Source organism: Netta rufina (genome assembly GCF_964035555.1).
Source record: "Netta rufina genome assembly, chromosome: 1".
Lineage (NCBI taxonomy): Eukaryota > Metazoa > Chordata > Aves > Anseriformes > Anatidae > Netta > Netta rufina.
The window spans coordinates 10752607-10775224 of record NC_140123.1 but is presented as its reverse complement, the minus strand read 5'-3'; the positions used below and the strand labels follow the sequence as shown (position 1 = coordinate 10775224).

The window sequence follows — 22618 nt, the reverse complement described above, 5'->3', positions numbered from 1 at the left end:
AATGTAGATAGAAAGGGGGGATCTGCACTCCGTAACGCCAACAAAAGTTCCCAGATAGCAGCCCTGTGCTCAGTGCTTCCGTTTCGTAGTCAAATGGAGGTCACTGCAGTCGATGCTTTTCAGGGGAAATGATTAGGATGGGGAAGGATGTAGGGAAGATTTGCAAGAGATGAAAACAAATGACACTGGCCTTGTAATAAAAATTCAGAGTGCAGCAGGGAGGGGAAGATGTATCATCATTAGCTCATTTACCGGTTGTGAACTACTGAGGACTCACCGCCGTGAATCTTTCCATGCCGCATGCACATTTGTAAGAAAGCAGCAATCTCTAGCACGCATTCCTAAGATCAGACTCAATGATCACACAAGTAATGTGCACCCAGATCGGAAAAAAAAAAATAAAAAATAAATGAAGTTTTCTAGCTTCCTAGCACACTTCTGACTCCATGGACACTCCATGGTGCAGCAACCAGGGCCAGCATCTAGGAAAAATGAGCCGTGCTGTTGCGGGAACCCTCCACTTACAGAGGTGAAGCCCATCCCAGCCACTGCTGTGCCAAATGGGGACTAAGATCACTGAAACACTGAGCCTTACCAAGTTCAAACACTAACTCTGATCCAGGAATGTGCAAAATTAGGCGCAAAGGAAAGCAGGAGGGCATTGGCATTCTTGTGGATTACCACCACCCGTCCAGAAACACAGCTGGATTTTCAAACCTAGCAGAAATATTCAGGAAATCTGACTTTTGGTGGCACTGGTGCTCCTTTGTTGCACAGAGAACAGCAGTGACACAATAAGGCTGAGGTTGATAAAAGAAAGATGAGACTCTGGGTTCGTGCAAGGCGAGACCCTTTCAGGGGAAGCCACCACTCCATCTGCCACTCCTGCGAAGAAAAGCCAGCAGTTATTAGGAGAAGCAAGAAAGAGATCAATGGAAGAGACAATTCAACGGTCTGGCAGCAATTCAACAGGAAGATTTATTGGTCGTGTTTTGTGAGTAAAGGCAGAGGATGTCCTCATCTCTCAGCACTGGCCCCTATGTACAAGTAAAGACTTAAGGATCACACAAAAGGAAGAGGAGAAACAAACAGCAGCTGTGAAGACAGGAGGAGATGGTGTGGGAAAGAGAAATCATCCTCAGTGAGGACATCTTCTTGTCGGGGATGTAAATTGAAGGCTGGCCTTTACTTCTGCCCCATGCCCGCTCACTTCCTTAGCCAGAAAGAAGTTGGTGCTGGGGAATTGAGGAGAAGGTGGGCTCAGCAGCACGGGGCAGTCCTGGGACCAGCTCACTGGATTTGAACATTGGCAGTAGTGGTCTGGATCTACAAAGGAATTAAAAAGCCTAAACTACAGTGAAGCAAGGCTCTTAAACATAAAAAAAAGTGATCGCAAGCTGATTGCAGGCCAACCTTTCTTCCCACCTTCTCCCTGGGCCTCAGCCTTCCGTCTACACAACAGGACAACTTTGCCTTCATTTGAAGACTGAAACATTAAATTTATAAAAGGCTGAGTTCAGAAAAGGGTAAAGCTAATCCCATTCTAAGACACTCAGAGAAGAGATTTAAATCCCACTGGCTTCATTGGGTTAGCAGCATTTAGCTGTATCGGCCCCAAGCTGGTGGCAGGGACAATAAGCAAACCTGTGACAGATAGGCAGGTGGAGGGGACATGTACCAGCATATGCATGAATTCGCTACAGAAGGCTTTGAAAGGCAACAAGAGAATTAAAAAATGGGAGAAAGCTTTCTAGTTAATTGAAGATTAAGAAGAAGTAGAAATGGAAAGTGTAACACAGCTGAAGGTATGAGAGGTTCACAGCAGAAGGAAGGAGATTACTTAATATTCTTACACAATAAAATTAATTCCTTTTAATCTTTTTATACACATTGTAAACAAGATCTCTCTATCCCATGAAAATTACCTTCTAAAGACTGGGTAAATACATTAACTAATCCTAAAATCCCAGAAATCCCAGTTTAATTTTTTCTTTTTTTGAAGAAAACAAAAGCCAAGCAGGGAAGAGCTCTGTAAACAGTTTTGACCTTCAGAGAGCCTGACACTCCTCTTATTTATTCCAAAAATGAAATGCTGCTAAGGGAAGAAAAAAAAAAAAAAAAGGTCATTTAAATGGAAATGGCTACACCTCATTTGCAGTAAGCAAGAGAATGAACCCTAAACATTTGCAATATTACAGAAAACCCACAGAGCAGATAACTGGTACCAGCAGCAAGAAGTGAGGTGGAAGATAAAACTCTTCCTTCTCTTTTGGGGAAAACGCTTTTAAAACCAGCCTAGAACAATCCAACAAGACATGGCAAAGGAAATAATTTTGACGGCGGCTCCGAGTTTACTACAGACAATTACTTAATTGCTACTATTCATGTTCCTGTCTGCAAAATATCGTAATTCCTGTTGCTACAAAGCAGACCCACACTTGTGCCCTGGGTAAAGCAGCAGCACCCCGTGCCATCTGGCTGCAGACCCAGAGGGTGCTCGTATGCACATTTTGGGGGTGCTGTGTGCACAATTCATGGGTGCTGTATGCAAATTTGGGGTGGACCCAGCCACCCTCAGGGCCCAGCAGTGTCACAGCTTGAGCCCCCTGGCTGGGGACGCACAGCACAGCCCAACCCCATGCTGCTCCCAACCACGGCCACAACACAGCCCTCTGAATTGTCTCATTTTACTTTCATGGAGTGTTTCTTCAGAGCGGAATATCCCAATGAATAATAGAAATACATTACACTCTTTCTTTGTAAATGTAATCAAGCATTTGAAGGGAGAGTTAAAACATGGCCATGCAGTGTAGTAATCTAAAGCTGCTCAGCCACACTGTGCGTAGGAAAGTAGAAAGGGAAATTAATAGCCATTAAGAAGTTTTATAGTTTTGGTTCCCACTGTCTGCAGTGGGGAAAATGAAAATCAAGACAGCAAAATGTGAGATTTAAAAATACGGGCAATATCATAACGCAAAAAAAAATACTTAGGATAATACAAGGGACATAGTGTATGTTTCACTTTGGTCTAAACATGCAGATAGTCTGTGAAATGAGCAGGAATGTTACTTATAGCCCAAATAATTCCTATTCCACCCTAACAACAAAATCAGAGTCCCATCACGTTCAGCGATACACAAATCTAAATTAACACCATAACATAAATGCTCATTCCTCTTGGAGCTGCTTCATGAGAGCAGAGCTTTCAGTCCGCTACTTACTGTCCAGCTCCCATTCAAGAGAGAAGCCATCTAAATAAATAGCTAGACGTGAAAACATTGATGTGTCCCAGGGCGAGCAGCTCCGCAGGCAAATCACAGGGAGGTTACGGGATGCAGACGTTGCTGATGATGAGAAACATGGTCTGGAGGATTTCGAATTGAAGTTTCAGGACAATAAAACTCAGATTCAGCAGCTGCTGCTGTGGTATAACAACTGGCAAGACGGTCCTTTTTTTTTCTATTTTTTCTTCTTCTGTGATACTGTACATTTTGCTGCCATGACAACTGAACATTTTTTGCCCATCTGTATGGTGACAGAGTAGATATATACATCTGTTCATGAATCTTGTTTTTAAAAGACAGATAATATTTTCCCAACTTTTGTATGTTTTTAAACGTCTCTTCGGAATGAAGCAGAATATTGCAGCTTCTCAAAAACAGTGGTCCATAAATCACACTGCCCAGGCAGTGCATTGCCCAGGAGACACTCCAGCATCACTCATCGCCACCACAAATGAAAAAGTCGAACAGAGGCTGGTGACAAGGACCAGGAAACATTACCCTGAGCACACATCCCCTACCCTTGCTGCCTTTGCTTATCACCATTAGCAATATAACTACTGGCTGATTAGAAACACAAAGCCATTTTCACAGAAAAAAAAACCCACACAATATATGAATGATTAGGGACAGGGAAAGGTATTTTACTGCTGTGTAGTTTAATAATTCTTTACAATATTTGTAAGGTCTTCCATCCCAAGGCTTCCACATCTCTAGAACGCATAATTCAATAAATAAATTAACTTCAGTGACATCGAGCGACTCAACCAAGGCTGTAGCATCAATAATCTTTGTGTTTGCCTTGTCCCTAGGCACTTATATTAAATCAAAACTCCTTTTTTGCACTACCAAGCCCCATAGCCAGGCCAGGTTGTGACACTGGGACATGAGCTTATTTCCAACCATATAAGCAACAGATCCTTGAAATCTTTTTAAAAAAATGTCCAGCCCTGTGCTGTAAGTACAACTTAGTGAAAAATTGGGGGGGGGGGGGGGGAATAATTCTGGAGTTAAAAGCACTGCAACCTGGAAATAACAGTTTTGATGAAGAATACCTTGAAATTTAGATTGACCAGGAAAAGAAAAACTAAAATGAAACAAAAAGCAAAACAAAACAAAACAAAAATCCAACAAAGCAAACAAACAAATAAAAAATCCAACAAAACCAGAGAAGGGCAAGCATCGCATGTAAGAAAGGAGTAAGAAAGGAGTAGTTTGCAGATCTGACCACAGAGCTCAGACTTGACATCTCTGCACTGGTTCCCACTCCCCATGTGACAGAAGTCGATACCTTTATCAAAACAGAGCCCCCTCCAGAAGGGAATAGCAGAGCTATTCCTTAAAAGAACTTCTACAGTAGTTCTATGTGGTCTTCTAATGCCACATAACATAGAAGAAGTTTTGGCAAGGTCCTGAAACTATGTTAGACTTGTCACTTCAGCACATTTTCAAGCCAAACCATCCCGTGCTGCAGGCACCACTAATCTGCTCCCCTTTCTTCTGCGTGCTGCCCTCACATCGCCTGGCCCGAAGCCCAGCCACGGGACTGAGCTGCTCAGATGAATTCCTGTCACCTCTCTGGTGAGCCTTAAGCTGTATTTAAAACAAGGACACAGCGGCAGGGTTCTTTATTGACACGGCAGTTACTAGAAGAAAGCAACACCTAAGGTTAGCTGGTAGCTGCCGAAACTATTTATTAATGTAAATCAAGAGAGAAACGGAGCTCCGGGCGTGCGTCGCCCTCACCTACAGCCATCCCGCTGTGCTCTGCTCACGCTGCACACTTCAGAGCACAGCACAGGGCAGAGGCAGCACTTTTGGGGGCTTGGTTTCCATCCCATGGGGTCTGGAAATGCATTTGGGGTGGTGGCGAGCGGCCACACAAGCCTCCATGTTCCTCCACAATCTGGGACAGAACCCACCACAAAACCTCCCCTTCTGATTAGTAGTGGAGCCTGATCACACTCCATAATTAATTTACCATACCCCAAGTCCTCATTAATTAATTTACCCTATCACAGAAAGTGCTGTCTGCCCCGTAACACCCAAGCAGCAAGAGAAGCACAGTCAATGAACAGCAGCGAGGGTTTGTTTGTCTCACTTGATACTGAAATTAATTTTCCATTTTGTTTTTGCCGTGCATTGCATCGAGACATGTTTCAGGGTATCATTCACCCCCAGAAGGCTGAAAGGAAAGATTGGGCAGCCTGGCTGTGGCTGTTGGGTACGCCCAGTGCAGTCAATGCAACATTTTTACAGTTAATTATTTGGAATAAATGTACTAGCTTAAACAGATCACCGAGACGCTATAGTTTTCCTTGGAGATTAGAATGGAAAAGACGTGAATCCTGAAGGGGGTTGTGCTCTAACACCCTCCAACTTCAAATACCAAGTGACTGCATTTACGCACGGCCGCTGCAATGCATTTTGATATGTGTTTCCATCAAAATCATTCATAGCATTTTAAAGCCATTAATCATGCGAGCATCACAACTGGCACAAAAATGCCTTTGACAATGTGATGATCATTAGGCTTATTGTACAGACAGGTAAAGCGAGGCATGAAAAGGTTAGTCACGCTGCCAGAGGGATTTTGTATCTCTGTAACATACAGTAAGCAGCTTTACCCATCCGATAGCTGTTCTTGCTTGTGATACCAGCTCAAAGCTCAGGGGCCCACGCCATAAACACCACTTAGCAAACAACCATCCTATTCAGCTTAAAACACTAATCTCCATTTTAGCACACATCCTTCTTGCTCTGTCACAGCTGCTCCTTCCACGCCAAAGCCTGGACAAGGCAGCAGCTGATATGTTTGATGAGGGAACCGACCCTCTCACTTTTCTCTCCAAAAGATGAGGTCTTCCCTGATTGCTTTCTTGAAGGGGCTCAGCAAGCGGCTCACGAAACAGCAGAGCCCTGCAGGGAGGTGGCAGGAAGCAGGAGTCAGGATCGTGCCTTTATCATGGTCAGAACAGATACGTGCCAGGCTGAAGGGAGCTGGGAATCACAGCCTTATTTTATTGCAAAGACAGGATTCTGCAACAGTGATTCAACTTAATCCAGAACAAGCTGCTTGCTCTGTCTGGATGTGGCCTTCGGGGACCACGCTGGGGAAGACAGCATCTTCCTGGAACCAGCTGACCCGAGGAAAGGGATCACAGCTCCTCTGGCAGAAGTTCCCAATCCCTCCAGGGACTTTCCAGGACAGCCTAAACCCTCTTGACAAGGTGGACTGGATTATAACTGGCAGTGCAAAGCAGCACGGCTCCCCTTGCTCTGACCACACGGTTAATTCTGACCACGTTCAATGTCTAGACAGAGCTTCTAACCAGTATCAGAGGAGTTTTAATTTGTGGGTATGGACAAAGAGAAACAGATTTTCTGAGAATTAGATGGATTTTATCTTTGCCAGTGACAGATTAATGTTCATTATGAAAGACTAAGCAATTAAGGGAAATCCCCATGAAATAGCTGAAACATATGCAAAAAGTTTCCAACACTGGTGTGTTTACATGAAGGCAACAAAAACCCTTCTGTGCTCTTAACAATATAACAGTACAGCACTTGGCATTTCAGGAGTGACTACAGCCTGCGACCTCTACCAGTAGAAGGCTTTTTTACTTCCAGCATCAACAAATTAAAACTTCATAATTTGCAATTCAGATCTTGCCTTCCATGTTCAGAAGGAAGCAGCAATGATTTTGACAATAAATAGAGGGGGAACAAACTCCAGAATCAGCAGTCCTAAATTCATTAGGTCACATTTATTAAACAGATTTTGCCATTTACCCCTTGGACAGCACAGCTAAATGCCAGTCCTCTTCCTTCCTCTCCAAATGTCACTGTGGGCACACGCTTCCTTTCTGATTATTTTCCCTTTCTGTAGAAGGATGCTGTGCACCTCAGAAGCTGCTTGCTGCCCACACTGAGCCACACACTGCTGAAATGAAGATATCTTGTTAAAGGCAGAGCCACACCAGGATGCAAAGGAGCTGCACGCTCGTAAAAAGCACTCGATCTCATTAGCAAATGGCTGGTGTAACCGCTCATCACAGAGATGAGGACACATCATCAATTTGCTCTGCGTGTAGGTACCGAAGGCGCAGAACGCACTTCTCCGTCCCTGGTGCTGCAGGAAGAGAAATAACACATTAAAAGTTTGTGAGGCTTCTAATGGAAGCCCTATGGGTATTTCGCGTGGGATGAATTTGCCATCCAGCAGCTCTACAAAGGGTTTCCTTGACTGGGAAGATGAGGCGGGCGTCTCTGAAGAGCAGCGATGAGCTGACCGCCGCTGGGAAAGGTTAAAGCAAGAGACACGGCCATGGCTCCAGGAAGGAGCCCACAGACACTCGCTGCACTGAGTGCCTGCCAGAAGCATCGGCCCCAAAGCCCGGCCCCAAAGCCCAGCTGAGGTCTCACCCAGAGCCCCTGAGGCTGCCAGCAGCTCTGAGAGCCTGGGGGGCTCCTGCCGTCCCCTGACCAGGGCTAGCTACTGGTGCTTGTGGTTACCAGTGCTCTCCCCCAGTGCAAAATATAGGCTTATAGTCCCAGAGGAAGCTGCGTTAATCACTGACTTGGACTGCGATCTGTTATCACCTAAGAGTTACTGCCTAATGATAATTAGGCGAGGTTAACATAAAAAACCCTCAGATAGCCAATGAGAAGTAGCACAGCACAACACGGTTCTTCCTTACACAGCATCTCAAGAAGAAATAATACCAGATGATCTGGAAGGTCTCTTCCAACCTTAATGATTCTATGATGCTAACAAAATCTGGTCCTCTTAAAACCAGCTCCAAGATCCTGTGTAGCAGAAGATGGGTGGTCTTGTATAGAGAGACATACTGCAGTCAGAAGAACTCATCCCACTGTATGTTCTGGCCAAGTATAGGTTCGTAACGAAGATGTTGAACACCTGAAGTTCCAGCTGTTTTTAATGAATTTCTACATTGTCCCGCTTCCCCCTCAAAAAATCAAACTATTAACTTATCTACACCTCTCACACCCTATCACTAAAATGGGAAACTACACAAACATCACACATCAAAGAGCTTCCTTCATTAAAATGTGAAAAATAATTTGTGTACTTTAGATGAAAGGTATTTGGGGACTGTGAAGTATCCTGGCAAATTTAATTAAATCCTATAGTTATTCATAAAAAATAAAGCTTTTTGGGAAAAAAAAAAAAAAAAAAGTTACTAAAATTTTAACTGATTCACAGTTAGGATTTTTTTTTTTTCATTTTGCAAAATGTCACCTTATAAAGTGAGCCAGTGGTGAGAAGCAAAACTATTTTTAATGAGCTGTGTGTGAAGTTACATTTCCAGGACATGAATCTTCAGTAAAACTTTCAAATGAAATAGGAGGAAAAATCCCCAAATAAACAGGCATACCATTCATTATGGGCTGCAATGATCTAGAAGTCAGAAACGAATCTGATAACGTACATTTCAACAAAACTGAAAAACCAAACGCTTCAATAGCGAAAAAAAAGAAAAGGACCAACCTAGCCCTCATATTGTGGAAACAGATGGCTATTTAAAACCACATACATTCAGATTACTCTCAGGCCAAAGTAAACACTTCTTAATAATTGGTCCTCACATTATTTAGAGCAGTTAGGTTGAAAGTTGTTCCTTACAGTCGCTAGGATGATTATCCATCAGCGTTGGCCACATGGCACACAGGGCACAGGCACCCACGTTTCGCTCTGGACAGAGGTTGTGTTTCTGCCTCTAACACAACCCAGAAAAAACTCCTGTTAGTTCACCCTTGTGTCTCCCCACCCCACTGAGCCCAGCACCCAGATCCTTTTGGGTAAGTGACCCCTGCAGGGTCCTGGCTACAAATCCTTGTCCCTTGTATTGCTTGTTGCAACCTCCTCGTCAGCATCCACCTCTTGTGCTGGGCCCCACTCCTGCCATCTCAGCACAGTGAGCACGAGGAGTCCCATCCTTTGTGCTCGTTATCTTCTGCAGGGGAAGCTCAGGTTGGTAACTCAAAACTGGTATTTTTGCTGGAATAATCAGCCACCCTGCTCAGTCCAGATGCAGATCTCTGAAGCTCTGTAGCCTGAAGCTGCATACATCTCAAGTCTGTCATTTCAGGGAACTATCAATCATACCTGTAAAATGATAACATTTTGCTCAACTATCAGTGAAAATACCATCAAAGTAACCGAAAAGCATCTTCCAAGAGAAGAAACTCCAGGGCACCTCTCTTGTGAGGTGGGTTTCTGGTCATCACCTCTAAACAGGAGGGAACAACTGCAAAGCTGAGGCATAGCTGGCTGTGACAAAGTTCGGCTGCTACCTTCAGATCACGGCACAGACACTCAGGAGCAAACACCACCTGCAGTTGAACGGGGTGGGTCAGATGAGCTCTGCAGCCTGTGTCTGTCCCCCAGTCACGTAGACGGGATAGGCTGGAGGCTCCCACAGCCCTGTGTGCCCCCATGCTCATTTTCCTTCCACTCTTCGGAGTAGAATGGTGAAGGGAACACAGGGAGATCTGTATTGGGTTTACACGGCAAGGTTTGGTAGCAGGAGGGCTGCAGAGGTGGCTTCTGTGAGCAGCGCCCAGCAGCTGCCCCATGTCAGATCAGAGCCAGCTCCAGACAGCTCCAAAAGGGACCCACTGCTGTCCAGAGCCGAGCCATGAGAGATGCTGGGTGGGCCTCTGGGAGAGCAGATTGAAGGAAGGGGAAATCTGCTGTGCTACAGCAACTGGGAGAGAGGGGTGAGAGAGAAGCAGCCCTGCAGCCCCCAAGGTGAGTGCAGCAGGAGGGCAGGAGGTGCTCCAGGCACAAGGCAGCACAAGTTCCCCTGCAGCCCGTGGAGAGGCCCCTGGCAGAGCAGGCTGTCCCCCTGCAGCCCACGGGTCCCACATGGAGCAGATCTCCAATAGTTTCTCACTGCTCTAGCTTGTTACTAATAGGTAATAAATTTCATTAATGTCCCTATGCTGAGTCTCCTTTGCCCGTGATGTTAACTGTTGAGTGATGTCCCTGTCCTTATCTCAACCCTCTAGCCCTTTTCATCATATGTTTTCCCCCTTTGAGGAGAGGAGGAGGAGTGAGAGGGTGGTTGTGGTGGAGTTCAGCTGCCCAGCTGGGTAAAACCACCACATTACCCAGCACAGCCCTGCATCTGCACACACCTCCTACTCCCACAGTTCAGCACAGAAGGGCTTGTTAAAGCCAAGAGCACCCACCTAAGACAGGCCCAGTCTGACTCTCTCAGCTTTCACCACCTCCTCAAGACTCACCTCACCTTAGCTGAGCTATATGTTCATGTCCAACCTAACTTAGATATTTAAGCAGGTGAGCAAAGGCCAGTGAGATGAGCACCACCTCATGTTATGTGGCTGACTTCACCTCCATGTCATCTACACACATGCCTGGAAGACCAGGAGCTGCAACCTGCAGACCATGCAGCTGCCACCCTGTGCTGCTGCCCTGTTCTCTGCAAAACACTGGGGGCATGGAGCCTGCAGGAGTGTCCTGAAAGCAGACACAGAAAAAGATGTGACAATCTGCTAACTGCATGTGAACATGCCTGGCAGTTTTTATTAGGTGTGGATAAAATGATCGGGTCAATGCCAATGGACAAGTCAAGTTTGAGAAACACAAAAATGCATGGGCTCAAACGCCTAATGCAAACCAACTGCAGTGAAAACTCCCCACCCACATGCACAGAGTTTGGCTTTCCCTCAGTTATTTCTTACTGGCAACACTTCAATGCTAATAAGACACCATAAGTGTATAAAATGTAATAAAGATGTTTACATTAAACAGCAGACTACAGATTAAAAGAATCTGTTCCATGAGCTATAGAAGCTCATCTCTGAACATCTATCTTCAGGTAAGCCTGTATGTAAAAACAGAAAAATATCTGATAGTAGGAGTTGGCTTTTTTGTTTGTTTTTCTTTTTCTTTTTCTTTTTCTTTTCACCTTGCTGACAAAGACCTAACAAGTTCCAAGACTTGAGTGATGAAATTAGCCAAGCTCAGCCTTGAAGTATGACACAATTTTTAAGCAGTGAGAGCAATGAAAAATTTGGAAGAGCTTTCCAAGAAAGTGCCCAATTCACCATCACTTACGGTCCTTGAACAGAGAACAGCTTTGTACATAGCATGCTTTAAGCCAGCTTCCAAGTTAAATCCTGGAGCCTGCACATATACTGTAGTAGGGTGAGAGATATATGTAATTGCATTTTTAATTGCTCCAGTGTTACCACCTGTCTGTGCTCCAAACTAGTCCCAAAAATTCCTGACCAACTCTGTCCAGTTTTATTGCTCCCTAAAAAGTCACATAACCCGCTGCAAGGGTCAGGTTGGAGGATACATCCTCAGTATTACTGGCCACTAGAGAATCCTCTTTCTTGGACTTGTTTCAGGAAAGGATCAGGCAGTGCAGCGAAGTGGTTCCATGTAATCTTACACACTGCTGCAACATCCATCTTCCTTCTCCTCTGCACATCCCAGGAGGACAGGACTGCTTGCATTGCCCTCAACATGCTCATCAGCTTGCAGTTTTGCATTAACAACATCACTTCCCATGCCTACAGGCTTCCGCTTGTGCCTTGGAAGTGATAAAATGGATTTTTCCCATCAGGTGTTCAGCTGAACTGCTCAATTACCACAAATCGCTCATAAGGGAAGGTAGATCATGGTCTGAGGTGATCCCAGGATAAAGCTGGTGCTCAGACATTCAGACTGAATGGCAAATGCTGGAAGTAAATTTTCCCTCAGTCCAACTGGGGCTACTGAGTGGCTTGGTCCCATGGCTGACTCTTGGGTATGAGCTTGACGCAGGAGCACCTGGTTGTAATTTAATGGACTGTGATGCACAGGATAATGCAGGAGTCACTTCTGGACTGAAATACTAGGGGACAGAATAACAGAACACAGCAATGTAAAATAGTCTTGAAAATAAATCTCAGGAATGATAAAGGTGACAGCTAGGAGGAAATACAAACAGTGTATTTCTTTATTAAATAAATTAAGAGATTGAAAAGAAATGTCCTATCATCAGGAGCCTCCTGAATAACAAAGGAGGTTCTCTAAACATTTTCCAAAGAAGGGACAACACGCAAATAACAGCTAACTATAAAAATTGTACATCATGAGCTGTTTTATGCAGTACAAAGCCAAGAGAGTTGAACAGCTTGAATGGAACAATTCTGCATGGCTGGTCTCACTTAGGAAACTTTCAAAATATGTCAGAATGATATTAAGGACTCTTTAAAGTAAATATTTTTGTAAGCTGATGCATTGTTTTAGGGTTCGTGTTATTAAATAAAATCTTAACAAATTCATTCCAGTGAAACCAAGACAGGCCTTGTTTCTTTACTAATTTACAGCTACAAATTATAAATACACGGACACGGAATTTATCAAAAAAACTTGTTTCTCCACCGCAACTAATTTTAAAGAAAAAGAAAAATGCGAACAATTACTTTCCCAAAATTGGAAATCATAAATGAAGGAAAGATTGCCCTATTAAAAGCTGCCAGAGATAACATAGAGTAATGATAACACGTTACGGCAGACTCCAAAATAGCTGTTCCCAGGAATGCTTTATTCATGCCTGACACAGATAGAGGGTGACAGATCAGAGTTTGGCCAGAGCTGAGCTGCGTGATCCATCTGGCGTGCTCCTCCCCAGAGGGGACCACGCAGGAGAGCCGTCGTGGCCAGGCTGAGCGCCAGCAGCTTGGTCCTGGGTGACCCCTGAGAGCATCCTCCTCTCCCGAGGCAGCACCCACCAACACCACTGGCACTGCTCTGGTGTCTGGCCTGAGGTTACTCTGAAAACTTTGTTTTTGGAAGCCTAGGCTACTTAAACGGCTCAGAACTACTTGCTCTGGGCAATGAAATTTTCCTACTCTCACCAAGAAAATGAATGAAGTCTGTAACACTCACACCTCAAAACTCTGCAGTGAATTCAAGTCTATGGTGAGTCTTCACAGATTTATCCACTAGCTCTTACATACTTTCATAAAATTAAACAAGCAGGGGGAAGAAAAAAAAACAGCACGTTTCACAAAGCATTTTCATTTTTACTTGATGTTGTTTCAAGGAAGCGCTAGTGATGGTCTCACATAAATGTTTTTCAGACCACTCAAATTGTAATAAATGAAAGTATCCTTCAACTTGCATACACAATAACCAAAAACTATTTTAGAAGACAGCAACAAGATGCAAGGAATCTGAAGCAATAAATTTATTCCCTTCTGCCAGACAGTTTTAATGGTGCGAGCAGGTCTGTTTTATTATAAACTGTATCTTCTGGTGTTTCTTGTTTCCATTATTAGTCATTTGAAGCCATTATTAGGGCTTTCCAACACCAACTGGCTTCTTTTTCAACTCCCAGCAACAGTCTGTCAGTAATTTCAATCACTCCTGAGGCACCTTAAAAGGTCTCAGAACAGAACATCAGACCGCTGTACTTGGCACCGTAAATCAATCCATGGACTATGTAATAATTTGAAATCCACCTCCACTTAACATGGTCTTTAAGATTTCAGTGCTGTGAAAGACAGGCTTGGCTTATTCATTTGAATTGTTCAGGGCTGAAAACACCTAAAGATAACAAGTTATCAGGGTCATCTCCAGCTTGTGTTCTTATTAGAGGGGCTCTGCAGGGGTGGAAATCTGTGCCATCTAATGCCAAAATTTAAACTCTCAACAAAAATCAAGGAACTCAAACTCCAGAATAACCTCAGAAAAGGAGGCTAGTAGGTTTTGAGTGTTAAGTCCATGCTTCTGGGCTTTGCAAGAACATCAAAGATCCCATAAGCATTTTGCTAACAGCACTATTGTGTCTCCATATTCTATTTCAGTGCAACTTAAGATGTTTTGATGCTTTTGTGAGAAGCTGCAAAAGACTGACTGCTTCAGCTTTTCCACCTATGCAGTGGGGTTAGTCATTCTTTGCATCCTGGGGCACCATCACAACAACTCCTGTCAAGCCTGTAGAAGTGTCTGCAACAGCAGATGCTGAGTGTGTCTAGTCTCTGCTCCTCCAGAACTCAGTTCATTCCCCTTCTATTAGCAGTACATCCACGGGTAAAGTTGGGGTAAATATAGAAACACTTCTAGTGCCAGGCTGTTACATCAACTGCTCAAAGAGTAGAAACACATGCCAGACTGAAAAGTGGAGCTGGAGTCAAAAACACTGCTGTTTAGTGAAACCACAAATCATGAAAAAATGAGAAGGAAGACGTCAGCATTTAGGCTAGAACTGATCTCATCTAAGTCAACCTTTTGAGAAGTCAGGAGGTCTCACTAGCTGTCGAAGTTCCTGTTGCAGCCAGCACAGCAGTACAGCTGGATGGCAATTAGTCACCCAAGGTAGGTGGTATCATACATGTATGGCCATGTGCGCTTGCTGGAGTCACCACAAGCTCCTGAGACAGCAAAAATACACCACTTTTGCTGTGGTATCAGCACTGCAACCATGTATACACCAGAGCGGAGAAAATCCAGGATTTTAAGTGAGTAAGGGACTTCTGACAGAGACCACTTCCAAAAGACCAGTTGTATCTGTTAGAGCTCTTGCTAGGATGAAAACTCAGAGCATGCTGCCATCCCCCTAAAAACTGTTTATTTTATATTCCAACACTCTAGAAATAAAGACAGTTTTTACACAACTCTTTTCTAAAGAACTGCAATTAGCAGACTGGTGAGGAGCATGGAGAAATACACCAGGTGACGAGGGGTACTAGAGATGAAGAAATGTCTCCATCTTCTCCATAGCCCAAAAGCTGCATAAGGGGAAGCTTACCACCCATTTCAGCAAGTGAGATCAAAGCATCGGAGTTTAATGTCTTTCTGTAGATGGAAAAGAGGGTGGGATGCTCCTGTCCAGTGCATTTTCAGAGCATGACTAATCTAATTTATTTTTTACTACAGTGTAATATGAATAATTTCTCCATCAACTGTTTTTCTCTGTCAATTATAAGGAAATCCTGCAGTGACTACCTCTGACTGTGCATGAGCACATTTCATCATGTAGATTACATCTCAGGAGTCCAGAGAAAGGGAGAGATGTAAAGAAAAGTGGTTCTGAATGGAAGACAGAAGGAAAAAGAGAATCCATAAATGGCAAAATCACGTTACATCTCTCAGTGCGGGGTTTTTAAATGGCAAGCTTGTGACATTTATACCAGCAGTCAATAAACAGACCAATGAAGAAAGAAAATCAATGAGTTTGAACTGCACACATAGGCTGGTGACAAACTGAATGTCCATTGAGGCAGGCATCAACAAACAGAGTTCTCAATTTAAAAAAATAACCACTTTTTTCCTCCTGGAAAAGTCTTAAACCAGTTGTTTGTTTGTCCGTTAATGGTTGTTTGGTTCTTTGTTTGTTTGTTTTTTTAGGGGGTGTTGTTTTTATGCCAAGAATCATGAGTTGTGTTGTAAACCCAAGAAACATCTAGTGTGATGGCTAAGGTGCTAGTGTGAAAGTAGAGATGGAGTTGGAGGAGGTTTGAAACTACTGCCTTCTACAGCAGGAGAGTTTCTATTGATTTAGAGATTTGCACTGGCTTCATCTCCTGGTAAGAGAAGTTACAGTAAACCCAGAGAAACAAATTAAGAAGTAATTCAAGAGGCTGTGGGACCAAATATATGTAAAATTCAACTTCATCAAATACTTCTAGCTGGCAAGTGCTCACTATGCTTCTGGTTACTACCATCTGTGAACTGGAGTACCTAACAGTGAATGCTGCCATGCAACGTCAATCCTCAACAGTGGTCCTCCATGACACAAAACAAAGGGACACACTGCAGGAAGAAAATCCCCAGCCCAACCCTACGACTCATCTCATATCAAAAATGGCAACAGCATCAAGATTTGCACATATACCCTTTGCAGAGAGATCCACCTTGGCCAATATGGAGAGACTCCAGGCCTGCAGACCACAGACCACTGCTCAGACCTGAATGCAGAGGACCTGTTGTGGCACCTGCACCAGCAGTCAGCTCAAGCTCTGGAGAATTAGATGCACCTACATGCATCTGTATGTACCTGTAAAGGAATGAGAACAATGCCAAGAAGCACGTGGCAGCAGGGCACAGTGAGCATGCACTATGCAGGTCAGATCCTCCTTGGGTATCTCCATACCCTCTTCCCCTCCTCAGTACAGACGTGCCCCAAGGAGCACAGGCACAGCTCACTCAGCACACGGGGTGACACCATTACGATTGAATATTGTGAAAGAACAAAAATAATGCACCCAAGCAGAAATATGCTGAAAGCACAGACTTGCTTGGAGTCCAGCCTGCTCACATCAGGATGAATTTGGCCCAGTTTATATCCTAATGATTATAATGGATACTGCAGTCTTCTTTTCATTAAGGCAGCAGCCAAAAATATTGATTTGTTGTACTTCATGCTCCTGCTTACCTTCACAAATTTCGTGAGAGACAGCGTATAAGCCAATAGAGTCGGTCAGTTTAAAAGTGACAAATTAACTGCACTGAAAGTAAATAAACAGCCATCTCTTTGTAAATTAATTCAATATGCGACTTGAGCTCTTTTCTACAGCTAGATAGCTGATTCATCATTCAGCAGTGTTTAAGTTGCCACCAGTTCAATAGCAGACTATTAATGTTTTGTCCTATTTGACACAGCAGGTCAAATTTGGCACTCAAGTTACAACAGCACAACAACAGTAGGGTAATACCTGAACCCCAAATCCTGCTCTCCATGCATCCCTGGCCCAGTTGTGCACCCAAGCGTTCTTCAAGTTGGTTTTGAGATGACTTAAGATGTATCAAACAGCTGGGGAAAGTATACAAGAAGAATCTAAAGATATCTTGAACTACTGGATTATGAAATATCTCCTGGAATGGCTTTGTGAGACAGCACAGGCAACAGGGTTGGCTCTTCAAAATACTCTTGAAAGAGCAAAAGACAAAGATATGCAACTTTTAAAACTCTGTTTTATTGTGGTGTGTTTTTTTTTTTTCTTTTAATAACTTAGTTTCTTTCTAGAATTGAAATCAAGTACATTTAATGTGTAATATCAAGTATGACTCACACTCATCTCAGAACATGATCCATGTTTTTCTGAAGAGGGGCCCTAACTCGGTGCGAGCTATCACCCTTAATAGTCTAGACACATGGCAATAACTTAGGTTAATTTATTAATGAACAACACACATACTAATTTATCCTCCTGGAAGCTTGTTCCCTAACAATTCCTTTCAGTTCACTAAGTATTGAATCCCAAGATTTTCAGAACAAGGCTGAAGCATTTAGACCAAACTCCCATTGCTTCAAAAGGAACCCTTTTATCTGAAGTCCATGCTACTCAATAAAGTAGGCTAACATTTTTAAATGCCGGAGCTTAAAATTGAAAATCATGTTCAACCGCCTAAATAATGTTTCCCAAATTCATTCAACTGCTATTAACACTGTAGGATATGTGAGTTCTTAACATTTCTAGAAATTTGAGTAGGTGCCCTCTTGACTTCTGACACTCAAGTTTAATGTTTCTGGACACAAGGTTTTGACTGTCATCTGTGCACAGCTGCAGCACAGAGACTACAACACAAATAGAATAAAAATATTTTCAACTGCTTATGTTCAGACGAGATCCACAGCATTTGTAATGTCGTCTGTTTTTCATAATGTTCAGTTTAGAAAGTTGACATTTGATTAAACAGTTTGAATTTGCCAAAACATACATTTTAATCTTATGCTTTAATACCACATTCTCAATTAAAAGCTTCAGAAAAAAAGACATACAAAGTCTGCTTAAACCACAGTAAGCCCACAGACCCAACATATTTAATATAATTTTTAAACTGTTGACTAATATTTTCTAATGTCTTCACTTCTTCTAGTACCACAGCTGCACCATTACTCCCAACAGCTATCAGACATATAAACAGCCAGATCATTAGCCGTGTTTTACTAGATAGCCTTTTATACTTGGTGTTTTCCACATTTTCCAATAGGGTGTGGTAAAAGTGAAGATTAACATCTTCAAAACCTTCACTCTGTTAATACTACTGCCACCAAGGAAAAGTCAGCACAGGCTGAGTGCATCTTTCCCTGTATTTGTACCCTTCACAAGCACGCCTACGCTGATGAAGACAGCATGCTACAAGAAAGCATATTATACAGAATGGCACATCATTCCAGACTGCTGACTCCCATGAAAAATTACTCCCAGCAACAAGGACAAGACCAAAAATAAGTTTTAGGATGAAATAATTCATATTTCCTGCCCCTCACTTCCTTCCATTGGGTTTAACACTGCATTCAAGGCCATGAGTGTTATGACTCTGTGGAGGTGACCTGAGTAATTTACAACGATCAACAGATAATACAGTGACTACAAGAGAGTCATTACGCACCTATCACTGCTTCTTAAATGGAGTCATCACATAGCAGCTGAAAAGCCATGTGCATTATTTCACACTCATGGAGTAATGAATGCAACCAGGTAATTAAATCATGTCATCACTGTGCCTGGAAAATCCTTATTTGTAATTTTATCTTGCCTGTTATGAAGAATCAAACTTCTTGTAATGTGCAGAAAATAATTATGCCTAGGTTTCTCTTTTGCAAGAACCTCCATGAAAGGCAAAGGAAATTAGAAATGAAACTCACCTGTTTCTTCATCTATGCTGAATCTCCCCAGCCCACTGCCGTCCCTGATGGAATACTGGATCTCTCCATCCCTTCCAGAGTCCTCGTCTCGAGCAACAACTTGCAAAACACTTGTACCAATACGCGAGTTTTCCTTTACAGATCCAATGACAGCAAAGTCAGGAAAATAGGGGGTATAGAGATTTTCGTTAACATCCACTACTTCAACTTCCACAAAAGAAACAGAAGAGAGAGAAACCGGGCGCCCTTTGTCCTTTGCACGCACCGTCAGGTTGTAGAACTGCTGCTTCTCATAATCGAGCTCTTTGCTCAAGCGGATAGCACCGCTTGCTTTGTCTATCTCGAATCGCCCGTTGTAATCGTTCACCAGGGAGTAACGGACTTGACCTCCCAAGCCGAGATCTGGATCATGAGTTTCCAACCAAGCTATGACAGTGCCAACTGGCAGGTCCTCAAGGACCTTCACATTGTAGCTGGATGGTATAAAGGCTGGAGAACAATCATTGACATCGTCTAAGAAAACCTTCAGAGGCACAACAGAAAACTGCTGATGGCCACTGTCTGCTTTGTCCCTAGCCTCAATTTTTAGTGTGTAGTTTGCTTTTGTTTCCCGGTCTAGCTGATCGGCCACGTACACCACTCCCGTGGAACTGTTGATGGCAAATTGCCGGGTGTCCGTAAGCACCGAGTAAGCCACCTCCCCATTGGATCCTAGGTCTTTATCTCTGGCTTCTACTTGGATAATCTCTGTACCAAGACTTGTACTTTCTAAAATGTTAACTGAGTAACTGTCCTGTAAAAAAACAGGCTTGTTATCGTTTGCGTCCTCTACAGTGACAGTCAATAGTCTCCATGCAGATTTCTGTGGATTACCTAAATCATAAATTGTAATATTAAGGAGATAGAGCTCTGTTTTTTCACGGTCCAAGGGCATAAGAACTTTAAGTACCCCTGTTTCCATGTCAATGTTGAAACAACTATCTCCGTTACCATCAGAAATTGTATAGACTACTTTTCCATTAAAGCCTGAGTCTGCATCATAGGCTTTTATCCTTAGGATGGTGGCACCAACTGGCAGATCCTCTGAAACCATCACATCAGTAGGGAAGGTTTTGTCAAAATGTGGTGCCTGTCTGTTCACTGAATAAAAATCAAGAAAACCGTCTTCCAAATTCAGCTTCACATTTGCTTTTGCCTTTTTAAGCAATTTTTCTGCTAGCTTCTGAGCAACTCTAGTCTCTCTACAGCTAAAGGTCTTTGAAGACACTTTCCCATGAACTACCGAAATATTAACAAACATAGCATCAGCAAAGTTCTCTCCATCAGTGGCTGTTATCTTAAGGCCAAAATTGCTGTTCTTTATGCCAGAATTAATTAGAGATTTTTTAAGTTGCAGGACACCAGAGTCAGGATTTAAATAAAAAACGCCAAGCTCATTTCCAGAGATTATTTTGTACTTTACAAGCTCTAACTCATCTATGTCTATAGCAGAAACAGCAGTAATGTGACCACCAACGGGAAAGTCAGATGAAATCACTCCCTGACATGCCACTTTTTCAAAGAGGGGCTTGTTATCGTTGACATTGCCAATGTATATGGTGACATTCACTTCGCTTTCATGGCGGTAAGGAGAACCCCAGTCAGAAGCCCTCACAATGAACCTGTAGCTTTCTGGTGAGGACTCAAAATCCAGTTCTTCAGATGTGCTGATGATACCTGTAAACTGGTTTATTATAAATGGTAGCGAGTTCAGACTGGCGATGCTGTATGTTATGTATCCATTTTCTCCCCTGTCTTTATCGACTGCTGAAACTGCCAAAACGCTATAGCCCACAGGGACACTTTCATTGACAAACGAGCTATACGAAGGCTGCTGGAACTCCGGAGTGTGATCGTTGGCATCTTCTATCCTGACAGTAACCTGTGCTTTTAAATCACCACCTTTGTTTGTATATACTTCTAATTCGTAGAGGTCCTTCTCTATGATTTTCAAAGGACGAGCGGTAGTAATAAGGCCTGTGTTGGGATTGATCTTAAAATAATCAGCATCCTCACTAGGAGATAATCTATATTCCACACCCAGTGGCTCAGGCGTAAGCTTAATTACTGCAACCACCACACCTGGAGGTGAAAATTCATTGATCGAAACATCATAAGTTTCTTTTTCAAACTTTATGGGTATATTTTCTTTTTTGGGACTAGCAATGTGGACCAATTTGACCGCAGAAAATTTCTGAGGAGATCCTTTGTCCTTTGCTTGGAGAGTTAGGTTATAACCATACGGGAAACTGTCCCAGTCAATCGGCTTTCTTTCCTTTATTTTGTACTCATTCATCCATTTACCTTCTTTAGTCAGAAAGAACTGTTCTAGCGGATCTCCTGCCACAATTGAAACAGATTCAATTTCTCCATTGGCTCCTTCATCTAGGTCGTCAATGTTAACAACTGCATAGGTAGGCTCCTTGTCTGATGGGAAGGGAATATGCGTTACTACATTTATCGTTGGAGCATGTTCATTTATACGTTCAATGTGAACATAAAGCTTGGCCGTACTGCTTACACCGTTGTTTCCATAAAGCTTCATCCCACGGTCCACAGCCAGAATCTCAAGGTCATATCTGTTTTTCTCATCGTAGTTTAGCCGGCCACTTAAGGAGATAACACCACTCGTAGGATGTACTGAGAACAGATCAACTTTGTTTTTGAAATAATAATAAAATTCACCGTTGGACCCAATATCCGCATCTGTTGCGGTCACCTGTGCAATGCTAGTCCTTAAAGGAGTGCTTTCCGCTATTGTGACAGAGTATGTGGTTGGTGAAAACAAAGGTCTTAAGTCATTCATGTCCAAGACCTGGATGTTCACTTTTGTCCACGCTTCTAAGTCCTCACCTCTGACGGACCCTTTCACTATCAATAAATAGTTGTCCTGAATTTCTCTGTTTAATATAGCAGAATTCCCACCTTTAGTCCTTATTCTTAGGAAACAAAAGTCAGCAATGATGACTTCCTCTGCTTTAAAAAAGCCCTCATCGTCGCCAGATACTATCCTGTATTTGATATCCCAAGAAAGGTCGGCCAAGGTAATGCCCATTCTCGTTTGACTGTTGACATAGGTCCTGGCTGCCGAATTTTCGTACACGGTAGCATTGTAAGTGGAATGTGTGAAGTGAAAGCCAAGTGGTACAGTTCCATGAACTACCTGGCAAAGGAAGGCCAGGAGCTTGACAATCAGAAGGGCAAGGCAAGACGGAGGTGGCCGTGTGCCTGACCAGCGGCCCATATTCACCTCCATCACATCTTTCTTTCACCCTGTGACAGAGAGAGAAAAAGTGAGATAGTTAATCAAGAGATAAAACAGGTACTGGAAAAAGCATTATTTCAATATTACTTACTAAATTTGTACCTGAAAATAAAATATACAAAATAACTAGTTACTACATATTTAATAAAACAGAAAGGGAGAACACTACACACAAAAAAGCAACAGTTTTGCATTCTTTTTTTACATGTGATAACATATATACATAACCACACATATATACATATGTATACACACATGTTCATACTTTTTTAATATAAAAAACCGCTATGGTCCCAACCGCATCTGTATGTACATGTGCACAATACAAAATAATAATCACAGTAAAAAAAAATAAATAAAACACATTTGGGTAAAAAATATATGGATAATTCACA

General features: G+C 42.9%; 1 protein-coding gene across 4 annotated transcripts in view; it reads right to left on the bottom strand.

The window, feature by feature from the left end:
- The window catches only part of FAT3 (FAT atypical cadherin 3), a gene marked incomplete at both ends in the record, with an annotated part of 325298 nt that extends 303084 nt beyond the window's left edge, over positions 1 to 22214 (bottom strand). For all 4 annotated transcript variants that reach the window (XM_084300861.1, XM_084300863.1, XM_084300862.1 and 1 more), the window contains one exon: positions 18920 to 22214. In XM_084300861.1, coding sequence (XP_084156987.1) covers positions 18920 to 22214 — 3295 coding nt within the window. The remainder of the gene's footprint in view (positions 1 to 18919) is intronic.
- Between the last annotated feature and the right edge of the window lie 404 nt (positions 22215 to 22618).